This window comes from Podarcis melisellensis (assembly GCF_964234715.1).
Source record: "Podarcis melisellensis genome assembly, chromosome: 2".
Classification (NCBI taxonomy): Eukaryota; Metazoa; Chordata; class Lepidosauria; order Squamata; family Lacertidae; genus Podarcis; species Podarcis melisellensis.
Genome location: NC_138529.1, coordinates 72,197,277 through 72,220,435, shown reverse-complemented (window position 1 = coordinate 72,220,435; position 23,159 = coordinate 72,197,277). Strand labels below are relative to the sequence as shown.

General features: G+C 43.8%; 1 protein-coding gene across 1 annotated transcript in view; it reads right to left on the bottom strand.

Moving 5' to 3' along the window:
* Positions 1-1,086: 1,086 nt before the first annotated feature.
* The window catches only part of GRM2 (glutamate metabotropic receptor 2), a 79,891-nt gene continuing 57,818 nt past the window's right edge, over positions 1,087-23,159 (bottom strand). Inside the window, exons 3-6 of the mRNA XM_081900264.1 lie at positions 15,548-16,385; positions 12,969-14,035; positions 4,118-4,292; positions 1,087-2,234 (exon numbers count right to left, since the gene is read on the bottom strand). Of these exons, the coding sequence (XP_081756390.1) occupies positions 2,161-2,234; positions 4,118-4,292; positions 12,969-14,035; positions 15,548-16,385 (2,154 nt within the window). The 3' untranslated portion in view covers positions 1,087-2,160. The remainder of the gene's footprint in view (positions 2,235-4,117; positions 4,293-12,968; positions 14,036-15,547; positions 16,386-23,159) is intronic.

Genomic DNA, 23,159 nt, shown 5'->3' with positions numbered 1-23,159 from the left:
TGACTGTACAATTTACTATGACTGCTTATAACAGGTTACTGTTAAGCGTAGCTAATAACTGACAATGTTATTCAGCACCATATATACTTTGGCCTGAAGTGTTTTCCATTGAAATCTTCCAGTGCTATTTGTAAAGCAAGTGTCTAGGTAATTATGAGCCACTTTCAAGAGCTGTATGACTGGTATTGACAAAGGGAATTGTCCTTCCAGTTTATTCAAGAATACTAGCAATCTGTCCATCATACTCCTTAGAACACTGAGCAGTTTGGTTACTCCAGTGGCCTAGGCTTGAAGGATAGAACTAAGATGATAAGAAGAGCCTGCTAGAACAGGCCAATGGCCCATATAGCCCAGCATCCTGCTCTCATAATAGTCTAAGGGAAGCCCACAAGCAGCGCATGAATACCACAGTACTCTGCCCTCCTGCAACTCTCATCAACAGGTATGCAGAGGCATTTCTCTTTCTAGGTCAAGAGCAGCCTTGTACCAGCTTGGTACCCTCCAAGGTTTGGACTTTCCTGGTCATTTCCCAGGTGCTTATAAATGATGAACACTGGAGTCCAGAACATCTGAAAGGTACTCTGTTGGGAAAGGCTGCTCTTGACCAGGGCCCTAATATTCTCCAAGTGACCTAGGAAAAAATATGGAGAAACTTGACTCTTGGGACACGCTGGCAAAATGGTGTCTCTCCATTTGGACTCATATAAATAAATCGCCTTCCTACACTTCCCATGGCCTTATCACTTGCTGTTTTTTGTGTGAATTCTCATTGCAAGGGAGCCATGGGCAACTTACAACCGCCAGGAGCAGCTCCTCAGTGCCTTCCACATGTGCTGTATCAGGAAGATTTTGGGCATCACGTGGCACAACAGGCTCTCAAACAAAGATGTGCTCTTCCAAGCCCACACTCACAGCAGGTTTGCACTCCTGTCTTTCATAACATCTATGCTGTCTTAGCCATGTCCGTAGAATGGAAGGTGGCTCTAGGCACCAGGCCTGTTGGCAGACCAACTCTGCTTTACAAAAATGTCTGCAAATGTGACATAAAGGCTGGCAACATTAAACCCGCCATGTGGAAATCCCTTGCAGACGACCAGGATGTGTATCCATAGCAGTGATCAGAGGAGGAATGACTGCTGGGAGGAGAGCAGAGAAAAGAAATTCCATGTTGCACCTGTAGCAGCACAGCCAGACACCTTCACCTGCCCCAGCTGCAACAAAACATGTCTCTCCCATATCGGTCTCTACAGCCACAGCAGCTGCTGTAACCTTCTAACAGTTTGACTTCACCCACAAAGGTGCACTCCTCCATTGTCTCCTGAGACAGATGGATGCCAACCAAGGAATAATACTGGACTCATCTGGGATGTGTGTTTTCTTTGTCTCATCTTGTTTCGTTCTGCAGAGTGGCATATAAGATATAACTCACTATTCTGTTAAAAACCAGGTGTGTAGTTCTATTTCTCTTCTCAGATATTATCACAGGAGCATTTTGTCAATTCATTTCAGGAAGCTTCTCACAGAGATTATGCTTGCAAGCAGCTGGTAGACATTTTACAAATATATGTATGTTTGGAGTCATTGCAAGTATCAGTGTGTGCCACCAGGTTTTTAAATTGTGAGGAGATTCTATCCCATCTTTTCAATCCATAGCACCACAGATTCCTTGGTATTCTTCAGAGTTTTAATATGGATCCTCCCTCTTAACAGCAGAAGTATTGTATATGTTGAGGAAAAGTTTGAGGAATGCAGTTTGTTATAAACAACAACAACCAACAGCTTCACCGTTCCTTTTCAAGTGTAGACAAGATAAAGGAATATATGTGGATTCTTCATTGTCACCCCAGTAATCTGATAGGGTATCAGTCTTGTATCCATATGATGAGGGCAACATCATGGGCCTCTTCACAGATACATTCTCAACTGTGCCAAAGTTTCCTTGCATCTCTAAACTGGTGCTGGACTTTGGGGGTAAAGGATAATCTCTGTTCTCTTGCTTTTTCCTTGGAAAAACTTGTTCAACGAATAGGCATGGGGAACAGGGTTTCTCTCTCTCTCTTTTTAGGAAACAAGAGGCCCATTGGGAAAGAAGAAGGCATGTGTTCATAGGGAGCGAGCACAGAGGCAACATACGGTAACTGACAGAGAACACAGAGGCATTCACAAGGATGATGTTGTGGAGTCCACCACTTCACGGCCATTGCACACTGTTGGCACAAATTGAGAAGATGACCCTGTGGGGCAGAGAACAGAAGGAGGTTTCAATGAATAGCAGTTTTTAACAATCCTGCACTTACCCAGACACTACCATCTGCAAACCACCACTCCATCTCACCTGGTGGTGCTGAGTTCTCATGCATCATAGCTGAGCTGCCAATCATCTATTTTCAGCCATCTCAAATTCTAGCACATCAGCTCTAACACAATCATCAGTACATTTCATTGATATAAACACTGAGTTGATTTGTTTAGAGCTTTTATTTATATACCATGCAATATGCACAGCTCTGTCTTCATCCTTACAACGTAAAGGACCCCTGGACGGTTAAGCCCGGTCAAAGGCGACTAAGGGGTGCAGCGCTCATCTTGCTTTTCAGGCCAAGGGAGCCGACGTTTGTCTGCAGACAGCTTTCTGGGTCATATGACCAGCATGACTAAACGGCTTCTGGTGCAATGGAACACCGTGATGTAAGCCAGAGTGCACACACTGCCTGTGGGCTTCTCAAGGCACTGTTGGAAAAAGGAAGCCATCCAGTGGTAAGGGATAATGGGAGTTTCCCTCAGATCTGATACAGCAAAGCGCTTCTTATATGAAAATCCTGATCACATGTTGTCTCTGTCCAAAGGGACACAAGTAGCAAGGGAATGCAAGATGCTGTTTGCCACCACATTTTCTTCTAACATACTGCCACTGAGAAGTAGCAGATCTAGCAATAACACACCCTTTTGTTAGGACTTGGACACAGCTAAGAAAAAACATTATTAGTAGTGTTTTATTCTTGCCAGAGGAGGGGATTCGCCACACTCTATGGCCTGTTTTGGATGATCATTCTAGGCTTCTGGAAACCATTAGGAAGCCAACAATGGGTGCCAGGATCAAGTCCTCTTCCCTTCCTCTCACATGCCAACCTTGGTGTGGAGGTTTTGGCTTGTTTTAAGCTGGAGTTCCTCATCACATCTGAACCAAGAAACCAGGAAAACAAGCCAAAGCCAAACCGGTTTCCTGCTTTTGAAACTGAGTTGTAATGGCTGAACTGCAAGCCCCATGACATTTCTACCCAAGTGTACCTTTACAGGGGAACAGGGAATAAATGTTCTGTGTCATTAATTGAAATGCGTTCTTGGCTTATCTATACTGTTTGCATACTGCAAAGTATAACATGCACAATACTGATTAGCAAAACCAAGCTGTCTTTGTAGCCATGTACTTGACCATTAACACACACAATTTTATACCTGTGCCAAAATTAGTACGCTTAGATTTGTACGTTTCACTCCCTCAGATTATTTTGTTTGTCACCAGGTGTTTCCAGATTAGGGTGGGAGGAGCTTAATTTGCAAATGGATAGTTGGCAATAGGTCTGTTCATTTGCTTATCAGATTTTCCCTGGAAAGGGTAGATCCAGATTAAATGGTGTGGGGGTGGGCATGTGGGCAATTCAACAAACTTGCATGCATAGGAGGAGCTCCAATCCTACAATAAAGACCCATCTCGAAGCACCCACCTTCATGGATGAATTACTGTGTTAGAATCTCATGGGAAATGGTGCATTTGCATAGGAACAGTGGATCAGTTACAGAACATGGTAGACTTGGAACAGACAAGATGGAGTATTTAATCACAAAACACAACTGGGGGTGTTACTCATTTTTATTCTTATGCTATGTATTTTATGTTTTAATGCTGTAAACTACCCTGTGATATTTGGATGAAAGGCGGTATATAAATTTAATAAATAAAAAATAGCTTATAAAATTCATCACCACTGTGTGGCGATGGGAAGTAGCTCAGATGTTGTAAATAAGGATTAAACAAATTCATGAATCCATCAATCGCTATCAGGCCCCAATGAGCCATTCAGAACATTACCTAGCCAGTGAATCCTATGTTACTCACCATGCGAGTGGCTGGAGCTTGCAGCAGTCACACTAAAACGGTTGGTGGAAACACGATGGCTGGCGACATTCTTCTGGGGCTGGAAGAGGATGATATGTAACTTGGGAGTAAAGAGGCAACCAAGGACCACTGTGCCACTGAGGCTAACAGAGATGCACATGGTGGTGGTCTGGACCTGTGCAGAGGCAAAGGAAGAAAGAAAAACAGTGTGCATCAATCTGTAAGGTAAAGAAAGAAAGTGTGGTGCTTACATGTGTCCCTACTTATGTACCCCCGCATATAGGAACTACACAAGTACACACTTCCAACTGGCAGAGAAAGAGGCAAGTACCATTTGATTCTAGACTAGAAGAATCATATTCTTCACTTTATGAATCTTCCCAAATTGTATAAGCCTATGCAATGCACTCTGAGGAGTTCTCACCAACCAACCATCATTCTCTTGTTTTCCTAAGGGTATGTGCATTTCTGAAGGTTTCTTTTAAGGTTTGGCTTCTTTGGCATGTGGGCAAAAGTCATACATTACTAACCCAACCTACTCGCAGTGCTGGTCGCTTAACTTGAAAAAGGGAAATGGGGAAATTAAAAGGGCAACCCAATCACATTCTTGAAAAAAACACATATGAAAACAAATGAAAAAAGTTGTTTCCGCCTAGGACTGGACATGTATTGGGTCCCTTGTCAGCAGTCCTGTGCAGCACCTTCAAGACTAACTGATTTAAGCTGCTGTCTTATAGGTGCTTACCAGGTGATGGAGCAAACCCCACAAAATTCAGTCGGGCTTACTTCTGAGTAGACATGTGTAGGAGTGTACAGTTATAAAACTACGCTTGTCCATATAAAGTTAAAGGTAAAGGTACCCGTGACCATTAGGTCCCGTCGCGGACGACTCTGGGATTGCGCGCTCATCTCACTCTATAGTCCGAGGGAGCCGGCATTTGTCCACAGACAGTTTTTCTGGGTCATGTGGCCAGCATGACTAAGCCGCTACTGGTGAACCAAAGCAGCGCACAGAAACGCCGTTTACCTTCCCACCGGACTGGTACCTATTTATCTACTTGCACTTGACGTGCTTTTGAATCGCTAGGTTGGCAGGAGCTGGGACCGAACAATGGAAGCTCACCCCATTGCTGGGATTCGAACTGCCAACCTTCCGATCGGCAAGCCCTAGGTTCTGTGGCTTAGACCACAGCGCCACCCGCGTCTCCCATACAAGGTTATGTCACACTAAACAAGTTAGTTAGTTGTCAGTGTAGCCTATTTTGTTATTTGGGTTACATGGATATTTATTTTATTTTTAAAATGTATTACTATAGCTCCCTTGTTGCAATCTAGTTCTACATACACTAACTCATTGGCTTCCATAAGGTGTGGAAGAAGTTGAAATTCCCTTCCTTTGGATTGCTAAGAAACAAGCATGCTATCTTCCGATAAAATTAATATACTTCTGCAGTTTTTGCACTCAGTACATTTCCCATACTGATGGAAGACAACTCCCATGGCATATAAATAGATTTAATATAACAAATGAGAAATATGAATTGAAAGTTATTATCACAAAGACTCAGGAACTGTCAAGAGATTCAGCTGATTTCATGAACATATACATATATATTTCTTTTAAAAAATGAATCCTTCAACAGATTAAGGAATTACCAAGATGAGTGTGTAGAAAGAGAAAGCAAGTCTCTGACAAAAAGCTAATAATGTCAACCAGCAGTTGGTTCCTCTCCTGAGACACATCAACACACTCTCTGAGGTCATAAGAGCATGTGATTTTCCAATCACAGGATGACATCTACTATTATTCCCTGATGCTTCCAGCAATAGCAATTGTCCTATAATTTTTGTGGTTCCTTAGATGGTGGCCTTTCACAACTTAAGCTTGTGGAGGGCATTGGGGGTGACTATTGTAGAGTTTTCATAATCATAAATGCAGTTATCATACTAACATAGTATAGGTTGCTGGTGTCATGTCATGGGCCCGAATATATTTTTTTGTAGAAAAACACTTGTTGAAAACGTCTTGCTACTTTGTTCCTAGGGCTTCTAGCCTAGGATGATTTGCACAGCAGACTCAGTAATTAAATTAACAGAATCCCTGCCTTGACCTCCAGCTCCACTGAGGACTACTGTACTCAACGGCTGAGTTCTCATCAAGCATCTATAGATACAGATAATCAGTATTTTATCTTTAACATATGCACCTGAGGAATTGTTCTGTGTAACTCAACATTCTCATCTATAGTAGCTGATGCAGCTGGAAGAGGGGCCACAGCATTTGGTTTACATGCTGAAGGACTCAGGTTCAATCCCTGATGGCTCCAGGTAGGGCTAGGATTGTCCCATGTGAAATACCAGAGAGCTGCTGAGTGGAGTTCTGCTCACAGAATTCTGCCACAAGAGTTGGGGAAGGAGGGGGATTTTGACTGTCTACAGGGCTCCTTTGCCAAAGGGTCAGATTTATGCATTTATCTGAGCAGCAGCTAGGAGAACTCTACTCTTGGGTAGAAAAATGCGGACAGATTGTTTCAAACATGTGCTCTAAGCTTGGAGCAAAGCTTAAAATGTCCTTTCTCGTAGGTTACATGACAATAAGAGAGAGGAAACAGAAAGAGAAGACTTCACTTCCTCCCTAGTTGGAGGAAAGGGGGCATATCCTAGCTGAGTCTATGAATCTAACTCTGTGATCTTAACCCCGTCATGCACTAACTAGCACTCATGCATAGTTATGTTTGACTGCAATTTCCCACAATGAGAACAGTGAAGACAAAGGAACAATCTCCCTAACAAAACAAATGGATGTGCCAGCGGAGAAAGTGTCACACCCATATTCTGTGTACCCCCTATTTCCCCCAGGAAAGTAGCTACAGTGTAAGTACGTTGTTTCTTTAAGATTTGCTGAGTATACATAATTGATAGAGTGATTGGGGCAACCCAGATGGGCGGGGTAATAATAATAATAATAATGATGATGATGATGATGACTTAGCTGAGACTGGCTCAATTATCTGGCAAAGGAATAGAAGCATACTTTTTAGTGATAGCTCCCCAGAGCACAGCACATGTTAGCTTTACAAGTTAATAAATATTACTACTTTTCTAAAAAAATAGTTAATTCTGGTTTAGGAAAACAACACCGCACTAATTTAAATGCATATTTGCCATTCCCAGCTTGTGGAAAGCAAATACTTCTTTGCATTTGACTATCTGGTAACTTAATGCAAGATGTAAAGTAAGAAGCAGCCCTTAATCCCACAACAAGTCCAGCGGTAGTTTTAATTGTACAGTTGCTATGAAACCACTCTTACAAGTTTCTGTGAAAGTGGGCTTGACATGTCATTGATCTGACCCTCTAGCAAAACTCTGATGAAACATTTCCTCTTGCTTTGGAGCCTTCTGAGACCAGGTATTTGGCAGGCTTAGTGAAATTTTCCTTCTAATTTCCTGCCTGTGGGAAGTCCTTTAGTCTGACCCCACATGGGAAGATGAGAGAAATGCTGTTTTCCTCTGTCACCACCTCAAGCTCAGGAAGTAGAGACCCAGCAATGCAATATCAAGACAGTAGGTCTCTTGCCACTACTAGGTCTTAGCAGTTTGCTGGACTAGTAGGGTTAAAACGTGACAACAAGCTTCCTGGGCTGCAAAAGTACAACATTCAAGTTCAGGCTCAAACCTTGCAAACAGTTGTTGCACACCTAATTTCTCCTGTGAGTTTATTTGTTGATTAATATGTGATACATCCTTGGTATCACTATTGCATGACTGGATCCCCTCATCTAATTGTGACTGTTTAATTATTATTTGCTGGTGTCTTGAGAGTTAATTGCATTGTGTACTATTATATTATAATAGATTATTGAATATTACTTTATTTGATAGGATTATTTTAAAGTTATGTTTTATTATGATGCTTTGTATTGGATCAGATTATTATAAGGTGTATGTTTTTGTTGCTGCTGCTGCTGTAAACTGCCTTGTGCATAGAAATATAGAAAGGCGGTATACAAATTAAAAGTGGAATACAGAAGTCTCTTACCCCTCCACCCCAATTTGCCTTTTGACTTGCCATTATATGCACTGAATGACCCATGTCTTTCTCCCAGATGAGTCTCCCTCACAGGGTTGTTGTGAGGATAAAATGGGGAGGATGAGAACCATGCATGCCGTGTTGAGTTCCTTGGAGAAAAGATGGGATGAACATATTGTAAATGGTTTTTTAAAAAATTGCTGCTTTGTAAACACCTTTGTGTTTAGAAACTTCTCCTTGAGTTAGTCTAGTTTCAGAGTTTGGGATGGATATTGGAACAACATACATATTGTGCAAAGTGTTGATGAAACAGGGGTCCTACGTTATTTAGAGATGGTCAAATGCGCAGCACAGCAGAGAGGGGGACAGCTAGTGGCAGTCCTAGAGTACACATCCAAGCTTTTACTGGGCCAGCCCTACCATTAGGCTGAGTGAGATGCAACCTCAGGCAGATTTGAGGTGTCATGAAAGCACAGAAGATGGTTGTTTAATTTATTGTTGCATTCTTAGTGTCATGGATTGGGAGGAGGGACTTTTGCCTCAGGGATGTTCTGCCTCGGGTACCACAGGAACTTGCCAGCCTTGGGCTTTCTTCACATTGACTTTGATGGGGAGGGGGCATTTGCTGCTCTGCCTCAGGCAGCAAAATGTCGTGCACCAGCCCTGAGCATGCTTGGGTGCTATGCTGGGCTCTAACAAGCAGTTGGGGAGAGATGTGTGGGGAGATGGAGGACAGCAGCAATGTTTTATAATAGCTTTTATAGTTTTGTACTAGTTTCTAAAGTAATTCTGGGAGCTGAGGGCACAGAGGACCCTGTCACTCAGCACTTCAGAAGGTAGCTGCATAGCAGGATTTTTCCATTAGTCTAATCAAATTACAAACTCAAGTCCCCACATTTCATGCAGGCAAGGTCCCTGCTTCCGGGTGGCTTCAATGGAGCTGTGCTATTCAGCACCCATTAATAGCACACAGGTACTCTTTACAGAAATCAGAAAGCTCTAATAAGGTGCCTTTTGGGCCAAGTTTCTTACAGGCATCGTTCCAAAGTTTCCCCCAGCATCATATTAACAAGCTCCCCGAAGACTCTGCAAGCTTCTCAGAAATGCCAAGTGCATTTAACCGAAGACCTTATGGAACAGGTGCCTGCCACCAGTACCAGATTTTAGTATCTATCCCTATATCAGTGACCCACCTCTACAGAAGATGGAACCCAGCCTAAATTGGGATGTTGCCATAGGGTGGGTTAAACCAGAAGTGGGCAATAGGTACATTTCAAGCTAGTGGTGGATCTGTGGGTTAGCTCAGTTCTGATACTGAAAAGGGAAACAAATTCATGGTCTGAGCCATGTGCTCAGAGCACCCTGTTCCTTAATGATCAGAATTAATTATCTTAATTCCATCACCATGCATCTCTATTTTGCATTCAACTCTAGCTGGTGAACCTTGAAGCTGCAGGAAAAGAATAAAGTATATCCCAGAAGCCTGCCTGCCTATCCCTGGGTTAAACTGCCAATCTTTGAAGGGGCTTCATGATGGAGGTTTGTTTGAATGTTGGGCAAATTGTACCTTCAATTTATGCATATGTGGTGGGATTGTAAGAAAGTAAGGGGGTTCTGGGAGATGATATATAATGAACTAAAGAAAATGCTAAAATATAGCTTTGTCAAGAAACCAGAAACCTTTTTGTTGGGAATAACAAGAATGGATATAAATAGGAGAGACTGTAAACTTTTCCAGTACGCAATCACCGCAGCAAGGACATTGTTGGCCCAAAAATGGAAACAAGAAGAAGTTCCGACTTTGGAAGAATGGAGGATAAAATTAACAGACTATGCAGAACTGGATAAACTAACTGGGAAAATCAGATACCAAAAGGATTATAGGTTTTTTGAGGACTGGGGGAAATTTACGGAGTATTTGAAAACTGAATGTGAGGATTGTACGCCGCTAGTGTGTTTTAAAGAAGCTTTGTGAAAATATAAGGAATATTGCTAGAAGGTAAACAAGGACAGAAATATAATATCTAATGGCGATATTAAAATTAAGGAATGTGAAGATAGGATTTGAACTACGAATGATTGTCAGAGAAGTTGAGGGAGGTCCAATAAGTTAAAACATGTGATATGCAAATGGATATGACTGGAGTTGTTTTATGGAAAAACTTTAATAATTTTTTTTTTTAAATGAATGTTGGGCAAATTAATCTAGTGTTCCCAATACCCACCAGCCAAGCAGACTAGCAAGACCCATGACTTTGGCAATAGTCCAAAGGAGTGACTGTCACCACAAATTCCTAAACCTCTTTTTCAGATACCTCATCTTTTCCAGTGAAATTGCCCTAACATAAAACCAGCTGGGGGAAGCTGCAAGGAAGCGTTAACCGAACTCACCTGCCCAACAAGTACATTAAACACCACAATCCCTATTTTATGAAGAATAATGTCCGCCACGGCCACAACAGAGACTGCTTAGCTTTCATATCCAGAAGATTTAAAAAAAAAAACCAGAAGCATATTATGATTATTAAAGATTATTGCATTATTAACAATTAAAACTGTTTTCTGCTTTGAAACTCACAGGTATTGAAAACGAACCTCTGTATGGTCTGCATAGCACATTGATGGCCACTGGGGGCTGCTGTTTCTCTAGCGAAACCAACACCAAAGGGAGGGTAGCTGTAAGGCCCAGAGAGACTGATGCAGTAGGAATGGAGAGTTGGAAATATTGTACTCATTTTAAAAATTAGCTTAAGGTCCAGAAAGTAATTATTTCCTCGTCCCTAATTACCCAGTTGCAGATAATCATTGATGTTCATTGCTAGCAACGCACATTCTTCTACGATTCTTGAAAAATTATGCAACTTGCTGTTTTTGACACAATCTGTTGAGTTTTCTTTAAGCAACTGCACATTTGTGGGGGTGGAATGGGCCCCACACTCCCACAAAATAGCTGAATTGCTGTGTCTTCATTACGACATTAGCATGCTTACAAACATTCAATTCTTTTCAACACAAGTCACCTCTAAGTGCATTGGCTCAATCTCTGGCAATTCTCCAACGTGTGTCCAGATTGTAATTGCCTCCAATCTTTTCTGATCAAGTTTTTTTCAGAGATAGGATGAGGCGGGTTCAGGATATGAAATGGAATACTCAGAAATTCAACAGAACCAGATCACTGAAAATGGCAGCTATCCCTCACTTGAATTATTATGTGAACTGATTCTCTCTAAAGTGCTTTCCAGCTTATCAGTCTACAACCTAAGAAATGAAGAAATGCTCATTTGTTGTGCACTATCAAAATATCTTCTTTCAAGGTTTTGTTTCTGTTTTGGCTCCAGATCTGTCCAAGGGACTTTCCCACCAGATGAAGCAGGGGCAGCAATTTTCACAGATTCCTCCTCCTCCCTGATGCCCCACAAAATTCTGCTTTGGAGGGTTCTGGGGCTAAGTCATTGTGCAAAGAAATCCTTTTGTGCAGTGGGACTCCCTCCCCACCTCCTCCCCTCCTACCTGTCCTGAAATTGTCTCAGGGGAGAAGAACTCCCAAAACAGTGGGGGAGGGGAGAGGAGAGGGGGAGTGTTGTTCTGTCTGCCAAGCTGTAATGTTTGTGCTGACTTTGATCCAACTTGTGGAATTAGTAACAAATAGGCTGTAAATCACCCCTTCAATAAATCTTTAAAATACCCCAGTACCAGTTTCTGTTCCTGCAAGGGAGGCTTTAAAACTGACTCACTATGGATCCATCAGCTGGGATAGCAGCAAAACAAGCTATACCTGCAAACATGTTTTTTGTGTTTTTTTTTCAACAACGGCACAGGAGTTCTGAAAAATTTCAAAGAGTGCTTTGCTTACCCATCCCAAACAGGCTGATATTTCACTTAATTTTAATTTTTTTTAATGCAACAAATCCAACCTAATCCCCACCCTTCACCTTCACATGAAAACAACAGAGAAATGCTGGACTGAAACAATTTGACAACACCATTTTGCCCGGTTGCTTCAGAAAACCTGACAGGATAGAAGAAGAGAAGAGCAAAAGAGTAGAGAAGAAAAGAGTATATGATTTTGATTGGAATAACTTGACATAAAGTTGACATAAAGTATGGTTCCAGGAATGGGAAGACAGGCGGATAAGCCAAAGCTTCCAGAAATACTTTGTCGGAAGTGAGATATATGTAGTAACTTCAGCTAATATTTGAAGTATAGTGCAATAGCCTAATAGAGAGTTTCTAGGGTTCCTTGCACTCTTGGCAATGAGCTGTATTAGCTCCCCCCTAGAAGAAGAAAAAAACTACTACTTCAATAAATGACTACATTTTACACCAGCCAAGTACTCAAAGCGTCCAGAGTGAGGGCGAGGCAAGGGGCAAGGGCAAAAAAATCTGCACACTTTCGTGCCACGGTGCAAGAAGGATGGGAAGCTTTTTCCATGTTCAATCTCACTGTGACAGCAGTAGCATTCTGATTTTTTGCACTCCCCCTGGGCCCGTGTCCCTGGCGAAGGGAGGCTTCGCCAATCCCCAGGTATGCTTCTGCTAATAGTGTGGAGACTGAAAAGGCAAGCTGACAGGAAGCCAAATAGTCCACTATAGTTCTGGAAGTGGCTTTCATGTCACGTGAAAGCTCAAATGCAATGTGGAAATGAGCACTTAGCAAAATGTCATGAAAATGGAACAAACTGCAGTGTGAATGCAGCCGGCGTGAATCTGCTCCACCCCTCCCCCTTATTTTCTCCCCGTCCAACAGAATAAGGATAGGGGATTGGAAGGTGGCTGCCACAGGCTACTTTCCGCCCTCATTTGCAGCAGGAGATGACTTACCCTGTAATCGCTAGAGGTGACGTAGAAGATGGGCAGGAAAGCCAGCCAGATGATGCATGTGGTATACATGGTGAACCCAATGAACTTGGCCTCGTTGAAATTCTCAGGGCATTTCCTGGTCTTGAAGGCATAGACTGTACACAAGACTATCAAGAGCACATTGTAGGTGAGTGAAATGAGCATACTGGAGTCTTGGTTGTTGCACTTGAGTGTGACAATGTACCTTTTGTCGGGCTCGGTCTCCTTCCGAGTGCCGGGAGTCTCCACCAGGAGCCAGATGACGACGATAATGAGCTGGCAAGAAATCAGAGCCATGCAGATGACCACTTGGGATGTGGGGCTGATGAACCTCGGGCGCTGCACGCCCTCCTTCACCCCGCTGAAGATCCGAGCGATGCGGTTGGTCTTGGTCAAGAGAGCTGAGTAGCAGACGGCGAAGGAGGTCCCCAGTCCCAGCCGCCGCAAGGTGCAGACCGCCGTAGAGGGCTTGGCGATGAAGATGAACGTCATGCTGTAGCACATCAGAACCCCGGTGAGCAGGATGTAGCACAGTTCGCGTCCGGAGGCCTTGACGATGGGAGTGTCGTTGTTCTTCACGAAGACTCCGAAAACAAACAGGGTGGAGATGAAGCCGAGGCAGGAAATGGTGACTGGTCCAATAGCCCAGACGTCCTTCCAGCGAATGTACTCTTGGGGTAGCTCATAGCATGCGTTCAGCATCGCGTTGGGCCAGTAGCCAAGTCCACAATCGCTGCAAGTGAACTCATCCAGCAGATATTCGTAAGGCTGGCAGGGAATGCATATCCAACAGCACATGTCTCCCGGCTGCATGCTCTTCATTTCATTCTTCTTGCAGGGATCACTGCACTGGGAAACAGGGATGGAGGTCTTCACCCAGGGGATGAGGCTTGTGTTCAGGATGAGTCCTTCCGCCCAAAAGCCCACTTTCTGATAGCGATACCTCCCGTTGGCTCTGTGGTAGTTGAATATATTGTAGCGGCCAATCCCATCCCCACAGTGGTCAAATCGAACTGTGCTTTTGGTGTCTAATGATGGTCGAAAGGGAGCTGCGAAGCAGAAGAGCAAAGACTCATTTAAATGATGGAAAAGCTAAATGATTAGAAAATCAAATGTCCACATATAATTGAATCACGCTCCACACGTACCTGTCACTCTCCTTTCCAGGGCATGTCTACAGAGGATTAACTACAAAGTGTTATCATACTTTGAAATAAATCTACTTCTGACTAATGGGATTGACAGAAAAATGTTTCACTAAGAAGAGAAAAAACACATTTGTGCAGAAAATCCTGTTTCATTAGAATGCAATGTATAGAAACCCATTTTTGGTTATTTTTAATTACAAAAATCAAAATGGATATTCAGGACAACATGTTAGAAATGAACCAAAGCCTAATAGGGTGCTTTGTCCCCTTTGACCTTACAGTTTCAGTTGCAAGTACCATAATCATGTGTTTGAGCATGCTAAATGTGCTCACATTTTCTGTTCTGCTGTTTTTCTTTTCATTTTTGTTATTTCAACCCATAATTTCATGTTCCCAGGCATTGTGATGTTAGAGATGTCTGTCTGTTGCCCCTACTGTACTTGTTTGTATAGTCTCAGCAAACCTGTGGGTGGAATAGTCCTAGACATGACAGTACAGTGGTACCTTGGTTTGAGAACAGCTTGGTTTATGAACAACTTGGATTAAGAACGCTGCAAACCCAGAAGTAGGTGTTTTGGTTTGTGAACTTTGCCTTGGAAGTAGAAAATGTTCTGCTTCCTGTTGAGTGTGTTCGATTTGTAAATTGAGTCCCCCGCTGCTATGGGAAAGCACACCTTGGTTTAAGAATGCTTTGGTTTAAGAACAGAATGGATTAAGTTCGTAAACCAAGGTACCACTGTAGTCACATGACTGGCTTCATGTGCTTGTTTTTCCTTTATTAAACAGCAGCCACAAGCCCCCTGATCTAAACAAGGGCCTCAGAGGAGCCAAAAGGTTAAAGCCTCCCTCCACCAGCCTTGCAATCTCAATCTAGATTAGGGCTCTTCAGGGCTGCTCTTTAGAGAGAGATAACAGGCAAGAAATGGCTAGTTAGATGATTAACATTGTGTCTAGGGAAGATGCAATGTTGTGAGGACTTTCCCCATTTCCTCCTCCTCCTCATTATCAGGATGTGTGCTATAAGGATTCTCACCACAGTGAGTGCTTGCTGGTCAAGAGATGGAGCAGCCATGGAGAAAGGCAACTTTCAGGCTAAGCTTTGTTCCCTTCTCAACAGCAGATCAGAGTTGCATGCAGACCCAAAGCCTGCAATATTAGAAGGAATTTGATATCAAGCTAAAGTGAGCATTCTGCCAGGGCAAGCATTTTGGCTGGCCAAACGGAGCAACCCCACATCTCCTCCCTCCCATTGTGCTGCATGTGCCCATACAGAAAAGTACATATTTTCCCCATATAATATGAGAATTAGCCATGAGGCCTCACTGACCACCTTAGGCCAAAGCTGCACCCTTCTTCTCCCATCACACCCCAAGCCTTTATTTTCCCACACCCCAAAGCACAACCTCGGCTTACCATCAAATGTCACATTCAGCATGAATTCCTTGTAGAACCTCTTGCCATTCACAGGCTTCATGGGGTCGCAGAGCTTGGTGGCATTGGGGCACAGCGCTTGGTACATGTTGTGCAGGCCGTGCGCCATTGCGTAGACCGCATTGATTACAAACATGATCTTGGATTCCTGCTCAAACTTGCCTGTCTTCAGGGAGAAGCGGCTACAGTTCTGGCTGTGGAAGCTGCACTGGAACTTGTGTTCCCAGAACTCCCGGAACCAAGGGTTTCGGCTGTTGTTGTAGGGGTCAAGGTTCCGGAAGTATACTGCGAATTCCTGCACCGGGTAGGAAGCCAATTCAATGGTGATGGCTCCCTCAGCTATTGGCTCACTGCCAGCCACCACACTCTCGAGAGCACCCCAGCCATCACTGGCCACCCATGTGAAGGACACGTTGATCCTCTGAGCGGCTGCCAAAAGCTCTCGGGCATCTTCGCTCCGGGTGAACAGCACAACCACCCTTGCACTGGGCTTCTGCAGCAGGGCTTTGATCACCCCGTCAAAGGTCTTCTTGTTCATGGAACGGCCCACTTTCTCAGAGGTGGCGATGCAGATGTTGCGAGCCCGGGCTTGTTGCTCAAAGGCTTCGATGCCTGTTTCTCCATAGTCGCCTTCTGAGGCCACTGTGGAGACGTAGGTCCAGTTGAAGAAACGCAGGATCTCAGACATAGCCTTCGCCTGGTAGAAGTCTGGTGGGACAGTGCGAGCGAAGTAATCGTAGCGAGTCTTGTCGCTGAGCTTGGCACTGGTGGAGGCATAGCTGATCTGGGGGATCTGGAATAGTCGCAGCAGGTTAGCCACCTGAAGGGAAGGAGAGGAAGGAAGGAAGGAAGGAAGGAAGGAAGGAAGGAAGGAAGGAAGGAAGGAAGGAAGGAAGGAAGGAAGGAAACAACTTGATGAGCAACACATTAGCGGCAACAGGAGAAATGGCATAGTTATAAAGCAGCAGTGGCCATGAAAAATACTCTACCTGCTCTGTAGAGGAAAATGTGATAATCTAAACATAATGCCCCAGAAGACTCCTGTTGACATTTGAAAGAGGAGGCAGTTCATAAACCTCATGTTTCCCAGATCCTAATTTGAGCAACTCTACCCTGAAAATTCAGTTTAGAAATCAGACCAAACCATGGTCAAGGAAGTTTAACTATGGCTTAGTTTGGGGCCTGAACTGACAAAACAAGCATATGCAGTCAGCCAACAAACCAGAAACCACTGCTTGAAGTGGGTTTTCAAACTATGGTTTCTGCTGGTAGTGGTTTGGCCTGACATCTGACTTGACATGCCATAGCTACAGATATCCTTCTGCCTTCAGATGCTGCTTCACCATGTGAAGGAAATGAGCAACATACACTTAAGAAGCTGAGTCCAGAGAGGATGGAAAATGAAAACGCACAATAAGCTCTAAATTAAAGCATGGTTTGCGTTCTATATGATTCTCAAACTGTGGTTCAAATTCTAAACTGTAGTCAATGCAAACCATGGTTTGGTGTTTAGAACAAAATTGATCATAGTCTGTCAGTATATCTGGTTTAATGAGATGTGGAAGAGAATGGGAGAACTGCAAGGCACAGGTACCCAGATGGCATTGCATAAGAAGAAGAAGAAGAGTTTGGATTTGATATCCCGCCTTTCACTCCCCTTCAGGAGTCTCAAAGCGGCTAACATTCTCCTTTCCCTTCCTCCCCCACAACAAACACTCTGTGAGGTGAGTGGGGCTGAGAGACTTCAGAGAAGTGTGACTGGCCCAAGGTCACCCAGCAGCTGCATGTGGAAGAGCGGAGACGCGAACCCGGTTCCCCAGATTACGAGACTACCGCTCTTAACCACTACACCACACTGGCTCTCAATAAGCTGGCATCTGAACCTTCAGCAGGCAATGCATACACACCTCCTAACTTTTTGGTGTAAATATGAGGACAAGCAAATTCTTCTCTAAAAATCAGAACTCACATTCAGAGTAAATGATATGCTCTGTACCACACCGAGATGTATCTGCAGGAGTAGAAGGACATACCGATGGTCTAATATTTAAACCAGTGAAGGTTGGTCCATTAGGGCAGTGTTCCCCAACCTTGGGCCTCCAGCTGTTTTTGGACTACAACTCCCATCATCCCTTGCTAGCAAGACCAGTGGTCAAGGATGATGGGAATTGTAGTCCAAAAACAGCTGGAGGCCCAAGGTTGGGGAACACTGCATTAGGGCAATTGGGATGCTGCCCCACCAGCTTCAGCCTGCCTGCCTGCCTTCTTGCTTACATCCAGCCCAGAGCACTCCCTGCCAGCTTCCTTTTCTTCAGTCTCTGTGCTTCCCCTTGTAAAACTCAGAAGGAAGGTGAATAGGAGCAAAACTAGAATTAGCTGGTTCTGCCTGCCATTGACTCTGGCTGGCTCCACCTACTTCCGGGCTCCCTGCCTCCCCCTCCACCAGTCGCACCAGCCACCAAGGATTAAAACATTTGCTGTTGAAAGCATATCCTTAATATTGCAACCCATTTCTAAGGCATTAGGTTAACAGCGGTTAACACGGTTGACCTTATTTGCCTTGTCTGAGCTAATCATTTATGACACATCAATGCTACACTGATGTTTCTTTACTATGGATTTAAACCGTTTCGTATGCAGTGAAAATCTTTGCACAAACGTCTGCTGGATGTTGGAGCGCACAAAGAATAAATGACACAGAGTGACACATGTTCAGTGGGCACCTTAAGTCTGAGCTACACAGAATACAAGAAATGTGATGTCCTGCGGTGTTGAAATGGCCTAAATCATCTTCCTGGACCATTGAAATTAACCCCTCGCTGAGATGAATAGGGCATTTAATGGGGACTTTCATTGTGAGCTTCTTGCAGCTTCTTACAGACAGATGTGAACTCATAAATACATGGATGGCATTTTGGACACATTTTCTCTGGAGCTGCAATAGCTAAAACCCTGGGGTTTAATCTCGATCAAATCAATAGGCATTTGCCACTGGCCTCAATGGGAGGTGGATTGCAAGTGACAAGAGAAGATGATGGTGAATTAGGTAGCAGCTTCATACAAAAATCTGATACATGTTTCCCACCATATGTTTTGACCTACATATGACTGACTGCATGGTTAGCCCTTTATAAGGAACTAGGCTAAATCACACCAAGCTACCACAGTAGAAAAATAAAGCAGGGTCTATTATGTGTTGTACTCAATGAGCCACTCTTCCCATTAGTTTCAAGTTACAGACTCTTTATAATTGGAGACAGCAAAATAACAAGCCTCTCTAGATTGTCAGCATCTTGTTTTGGTTTGTAAAATCCTTCTTTCCTGGCATGTGGAAGAGGCATGGCATTGATTGTCACACACGCAGGAGCACTTCTAACCATGACTGCACATGCAGCCATAACAAATGTATGCATAAGGCATCCTATTGACAGCCTCCCTAGCTCTCTGCATGCATAATTGGTACAAATGTCCATCACATTTGCAGGATATTGCTCAAAGACCGTACTTTGCAACAAGAAAAAAGCTAATAGAAACCTGCCTCTTAATATGAGAGCTTGCTCAAGGATGACCAACTTGGAATGTCAATTCCGAAATCATTTTGAATTTTTACTATGGAAGTATTGCAATTTAGGCTGTGGAGAGGCAGCCTGCCTCGCCTATATTCAATGCCACATATCTATCTGATTACTACGAAATAACCACATCAAGCACTCTCAAAATACACTACTTTTTGCAATACATCCAGGAAGAGGCCTTTGAACGTTTCTGATAATCTTATTCCTCTATCAGCATGTTCTTGCTCACTCCACCCCCATGGAAACTGAAATGTTGCATCTGGTCTATTAAGCAGACTCAGAAATTAACGCCCCCTCCCCAGACCATATGCAATGCATGCAACTCAGTATAAGAAAGTAACATAGTATGTGTGCATTTACAGAGTACCTACGGGATATGGTCAAAGAAAAGGGGAGGGGGAACCCTCCTCTCTAAGGCAATCTTAGCAGAGAGTTGTTCAAACACCAAGTTATGAGCATATCTAAGGAGCCTGAACAGAAAGGAAGGACTAGAATTGCCAACTCTCAGAAGATGATGTCTGGTCTACTCTTTTGCATTAACAGCATATATATATGAAGGCATCAGCAGGTGGGCCATTATCACCTACTAAAGTAGCATCTGTTGATCAAGCTCCTGTAAAAAGGACTATAAAAATATGGAAACCCTAGGAATAATTTTCCTGTAAATATAAAGTATTAGGTTTATTATTATTATTATTATTATTATTATTATTATTATTATTAATCAATACTCCAGCATTTATGCACATAGCACAGAGCTATATATTCCAAAACAAGGAATTGCATGAATTCTAAATTACTTAACATGTCTCTTTAGTTATTTGAAATATTTTTTCTGCTTTTTGAGCAAAAATGCCCAAGGCAGGTTGCAACATGCAACAAATGTCTATGTCTATATCATCTATCTATCTATCTATCTATCTATCTATCTATCTATCTATCTATCATCTATCATCATCTATCTATCATCTATCTATCATCTACCTATCTCTGCCAACCTAGCAGTTCGAAAGCACGTCAAAGTGCAAGTAGATAAATAGGTACCGCCCCGGTGGGAAGGTAAACGGCGTTTCCGTGCGCTGCTCTGGTTCTCCAGAAGCAGCTTAGTCATGCTGGCCACATGACCCGGAAGCTGTATGCCGGCTCCCTTGGCCAATAAAGCGAGATGAGCGCCGCAACCCCAGAGTTTGTCACGACTGGACCTAATGGTCAGGGGTCCCTTTACCTTTACCCATCTATCTATCTGCCACCTTTCCTTGTCAAACTCTTGGGTCTTTCAGGGATGTGGCAGGCAGAAACCCAACAGATGATGCATGGAGCTTCACAGAAATGGATATCTTCACCTGTTAAGCTTGCAAACCCTGAGGATATTTCTTATATTTCCTTGATGACGTGATGCAAAGAAATCCAAAGCTGTTGGCTCTAATGCAGTAAAGGTTGCTGAAAACAATCTGTTACGACCGAGGCCTGAGTTTCTCCAGAACATTCATGACCAACAGCTGGAATAGTTTACTCTCGGTCATTATTTTACACTGTCATTATTTCCCTTGTGGTCTGAAGCCGTTCTCCAAGCCGTTATGGATCTATATCTTACAGATTAATGGTGTGCTTTTATTCTTCAGAAACCACCGCCAAACAAACAAACTCCTGCCTCACAGGAATGCTGTGCAGTGACACTTGTCCTTCTCCGCTGCACTGACTAGAAGGGGAGGGGAGCGGCTTCTGGCTCTGCAAAAAACGACACAGTACGATGCACTCACTGTGCAGCAAAGCAGAGCCGTGGGCCACTGTGCTGTCATGTGCAGTTGAGTTGGAATTCAGGTCCTGCAAAACTTCTGGGAGAAGGAGAAGCTTCAAAGCTATGAGAGAGTGGCTTGGATTTTCAGCCTCAAGCTTCTGCACCTTCTTTACTGTGTCCAAGATCTTCTCAATGACCTCAGCTGAAAGGCTGGCTGCCCCTGATTTAGAGAAGGCAAACACTCTCCTGTGAGTACCACGCAAACCACTTGGGCTATGTTGGCCAAAGGGGTCATATGCTAGTGGACAGTGGACGGCGGTTGAGCCGATACATTCTCCACAGAGAAGAGGCCCACCTACAAAATATGTCAAACAGGACATTGAGTCCAGCAAGCTAAAAACCCAATAATCATTGTGGCTGGTGATCCTGGGCACCAAAATAAATCTGGTACTGAGGACATGCTGTTGTCCCCCTCTTTAAAATACTTGTGGAGATCTTGGTGAAGAATGAAATCAAGGAAGCTGTGGCAGTCCATCCCCTTTCTCCACCTGAGGCGAAACAGGAATATGCCGCCATTACCACATTTGCTGTGAGGTGGAATGCCCCCACTCTTGCCAAATTTGGGGAAAGAGGGGCCATTCCACAAGGCCTTGGCACTTGTCTTCTCTGCCCCGTGGGTGAGGAAGATGAGCTGCAACACTTCATGCTTGTAATGCCCTGCTCTTGCCTGGTGGATATGGGCCATGTCAGGGCATCTTCAATGAAAGGCCTCTCTTCTCCCCAATAGCCATGGAGGAATCTGAAGAAGCACCTCTGGTGAGAATCGATGGCCAGGCACATGTGGAGACAGGCTCTCCTCCAGGTTCCTGTTGGCAAGCCTTAAAGGTCAAGATCAGCATTTTCAAATGGGCCCAGAACCACACCAGTTACCAGTGGTGTCAGCAAAGCAGTGGTGAAATATATATATATTTTAATTCCCAGCACAGCTTGTTGTCTAGCAGCCATGGTCTAAACTAGCGGTGGGGAACCTGTAGACATAGTTAGGCCTGGCACGCCTCCCCAATTTCCCCCATGAGGTTGTTTTGGCCAAGCCACACCCACCTGGCCTACACCAAATGTCATATAGGATGTCAGGTAGAGGGCAGGGGTTTGCAGCACTGGCAACCAGAAAATCACTATCAATACAAGCACTGACAATTAGCTGGTCATCAGTGTCTGAAATGTGTTGTGCCTTTGCCCATGCAATTTGATCTCAAACCACGCAGGCCAAGGAAAGCAGATTACCTGACATCATTGTGATGTTGGGTGATTGATAGGAGGGTGGTGCTGTCCATCAGTCTAAGTTGGCCCATGGAAGATGAGGGAGGTAAGGATCTGGCTTATGGGCTGGAACCAGTTCCCTGCCATTGTTCTAACTTAACTGCAGTTTCTGAACTGCACTTCCTGAGAGATAGCCCCATGTAAAATATTGCAGTCGTCTCACCAGGAGGTTACCAGAGAAAGGGATTGACCAAGGCGAGGCCTGATATACCACAAGTTAGATATCAGGCATGATGTTAGGTTATGTAATAAACTCAGGTAATTAGTCGGGAATTTGTGAGATGATGCTAGCATACTAATGACAAAATGTAAAAGCCGGAAGGAATTTTGCGGAAATGTCTAATATGTAATGTTAGTGTGGAAGATCACAGAATTTAAGCAGAAGTGGTTGCGTGGGGTAAAAGCTTCCAGTATATTATTAGGAGGGAGAATGACAAGCACCTATTACAGTCTGAAGCCAAACTAGAGCAGACAAAGCAGTACGGTTACTATGGATGCTATAGCTCATGTAAAAGGCAGCAGAAGGGAGGCTTCACTAATAAGGTTGTTGCAGATCCATTCCTGTAAGAGCTGCAAGGCAGGCTACACAATTCTACGACTGATGTAGATCACAGTGATGTACAAGCAGATGTTGTGCAGGGAGAAAGCTAATCTGCTGCCTTTGTGCCTGGCCTAAGAGCCCTTCTGAAAGAGGAAAAACTGAAGAGCAAGTCAAATAATCTACCAGCAGTGAAAATGTGCACCCAGAGCTGCGGATGGTGCTGCTGCAGTCTGCGACTCAAACTCTCCACTTGGTCCAGATGCTCTGCAGTAATGCTCATTATCTTCAAAGGGGAGAAATCCTCACTAATGAGGTTGTTAAAAATACAGACTACAAAAGAGGCAGGCTAGAGGAAAAAGCCCTGCCATCTGATAGGCTCTTCGGAGTTGAGAACAAGAACACACTTCACAGCTCTGGATG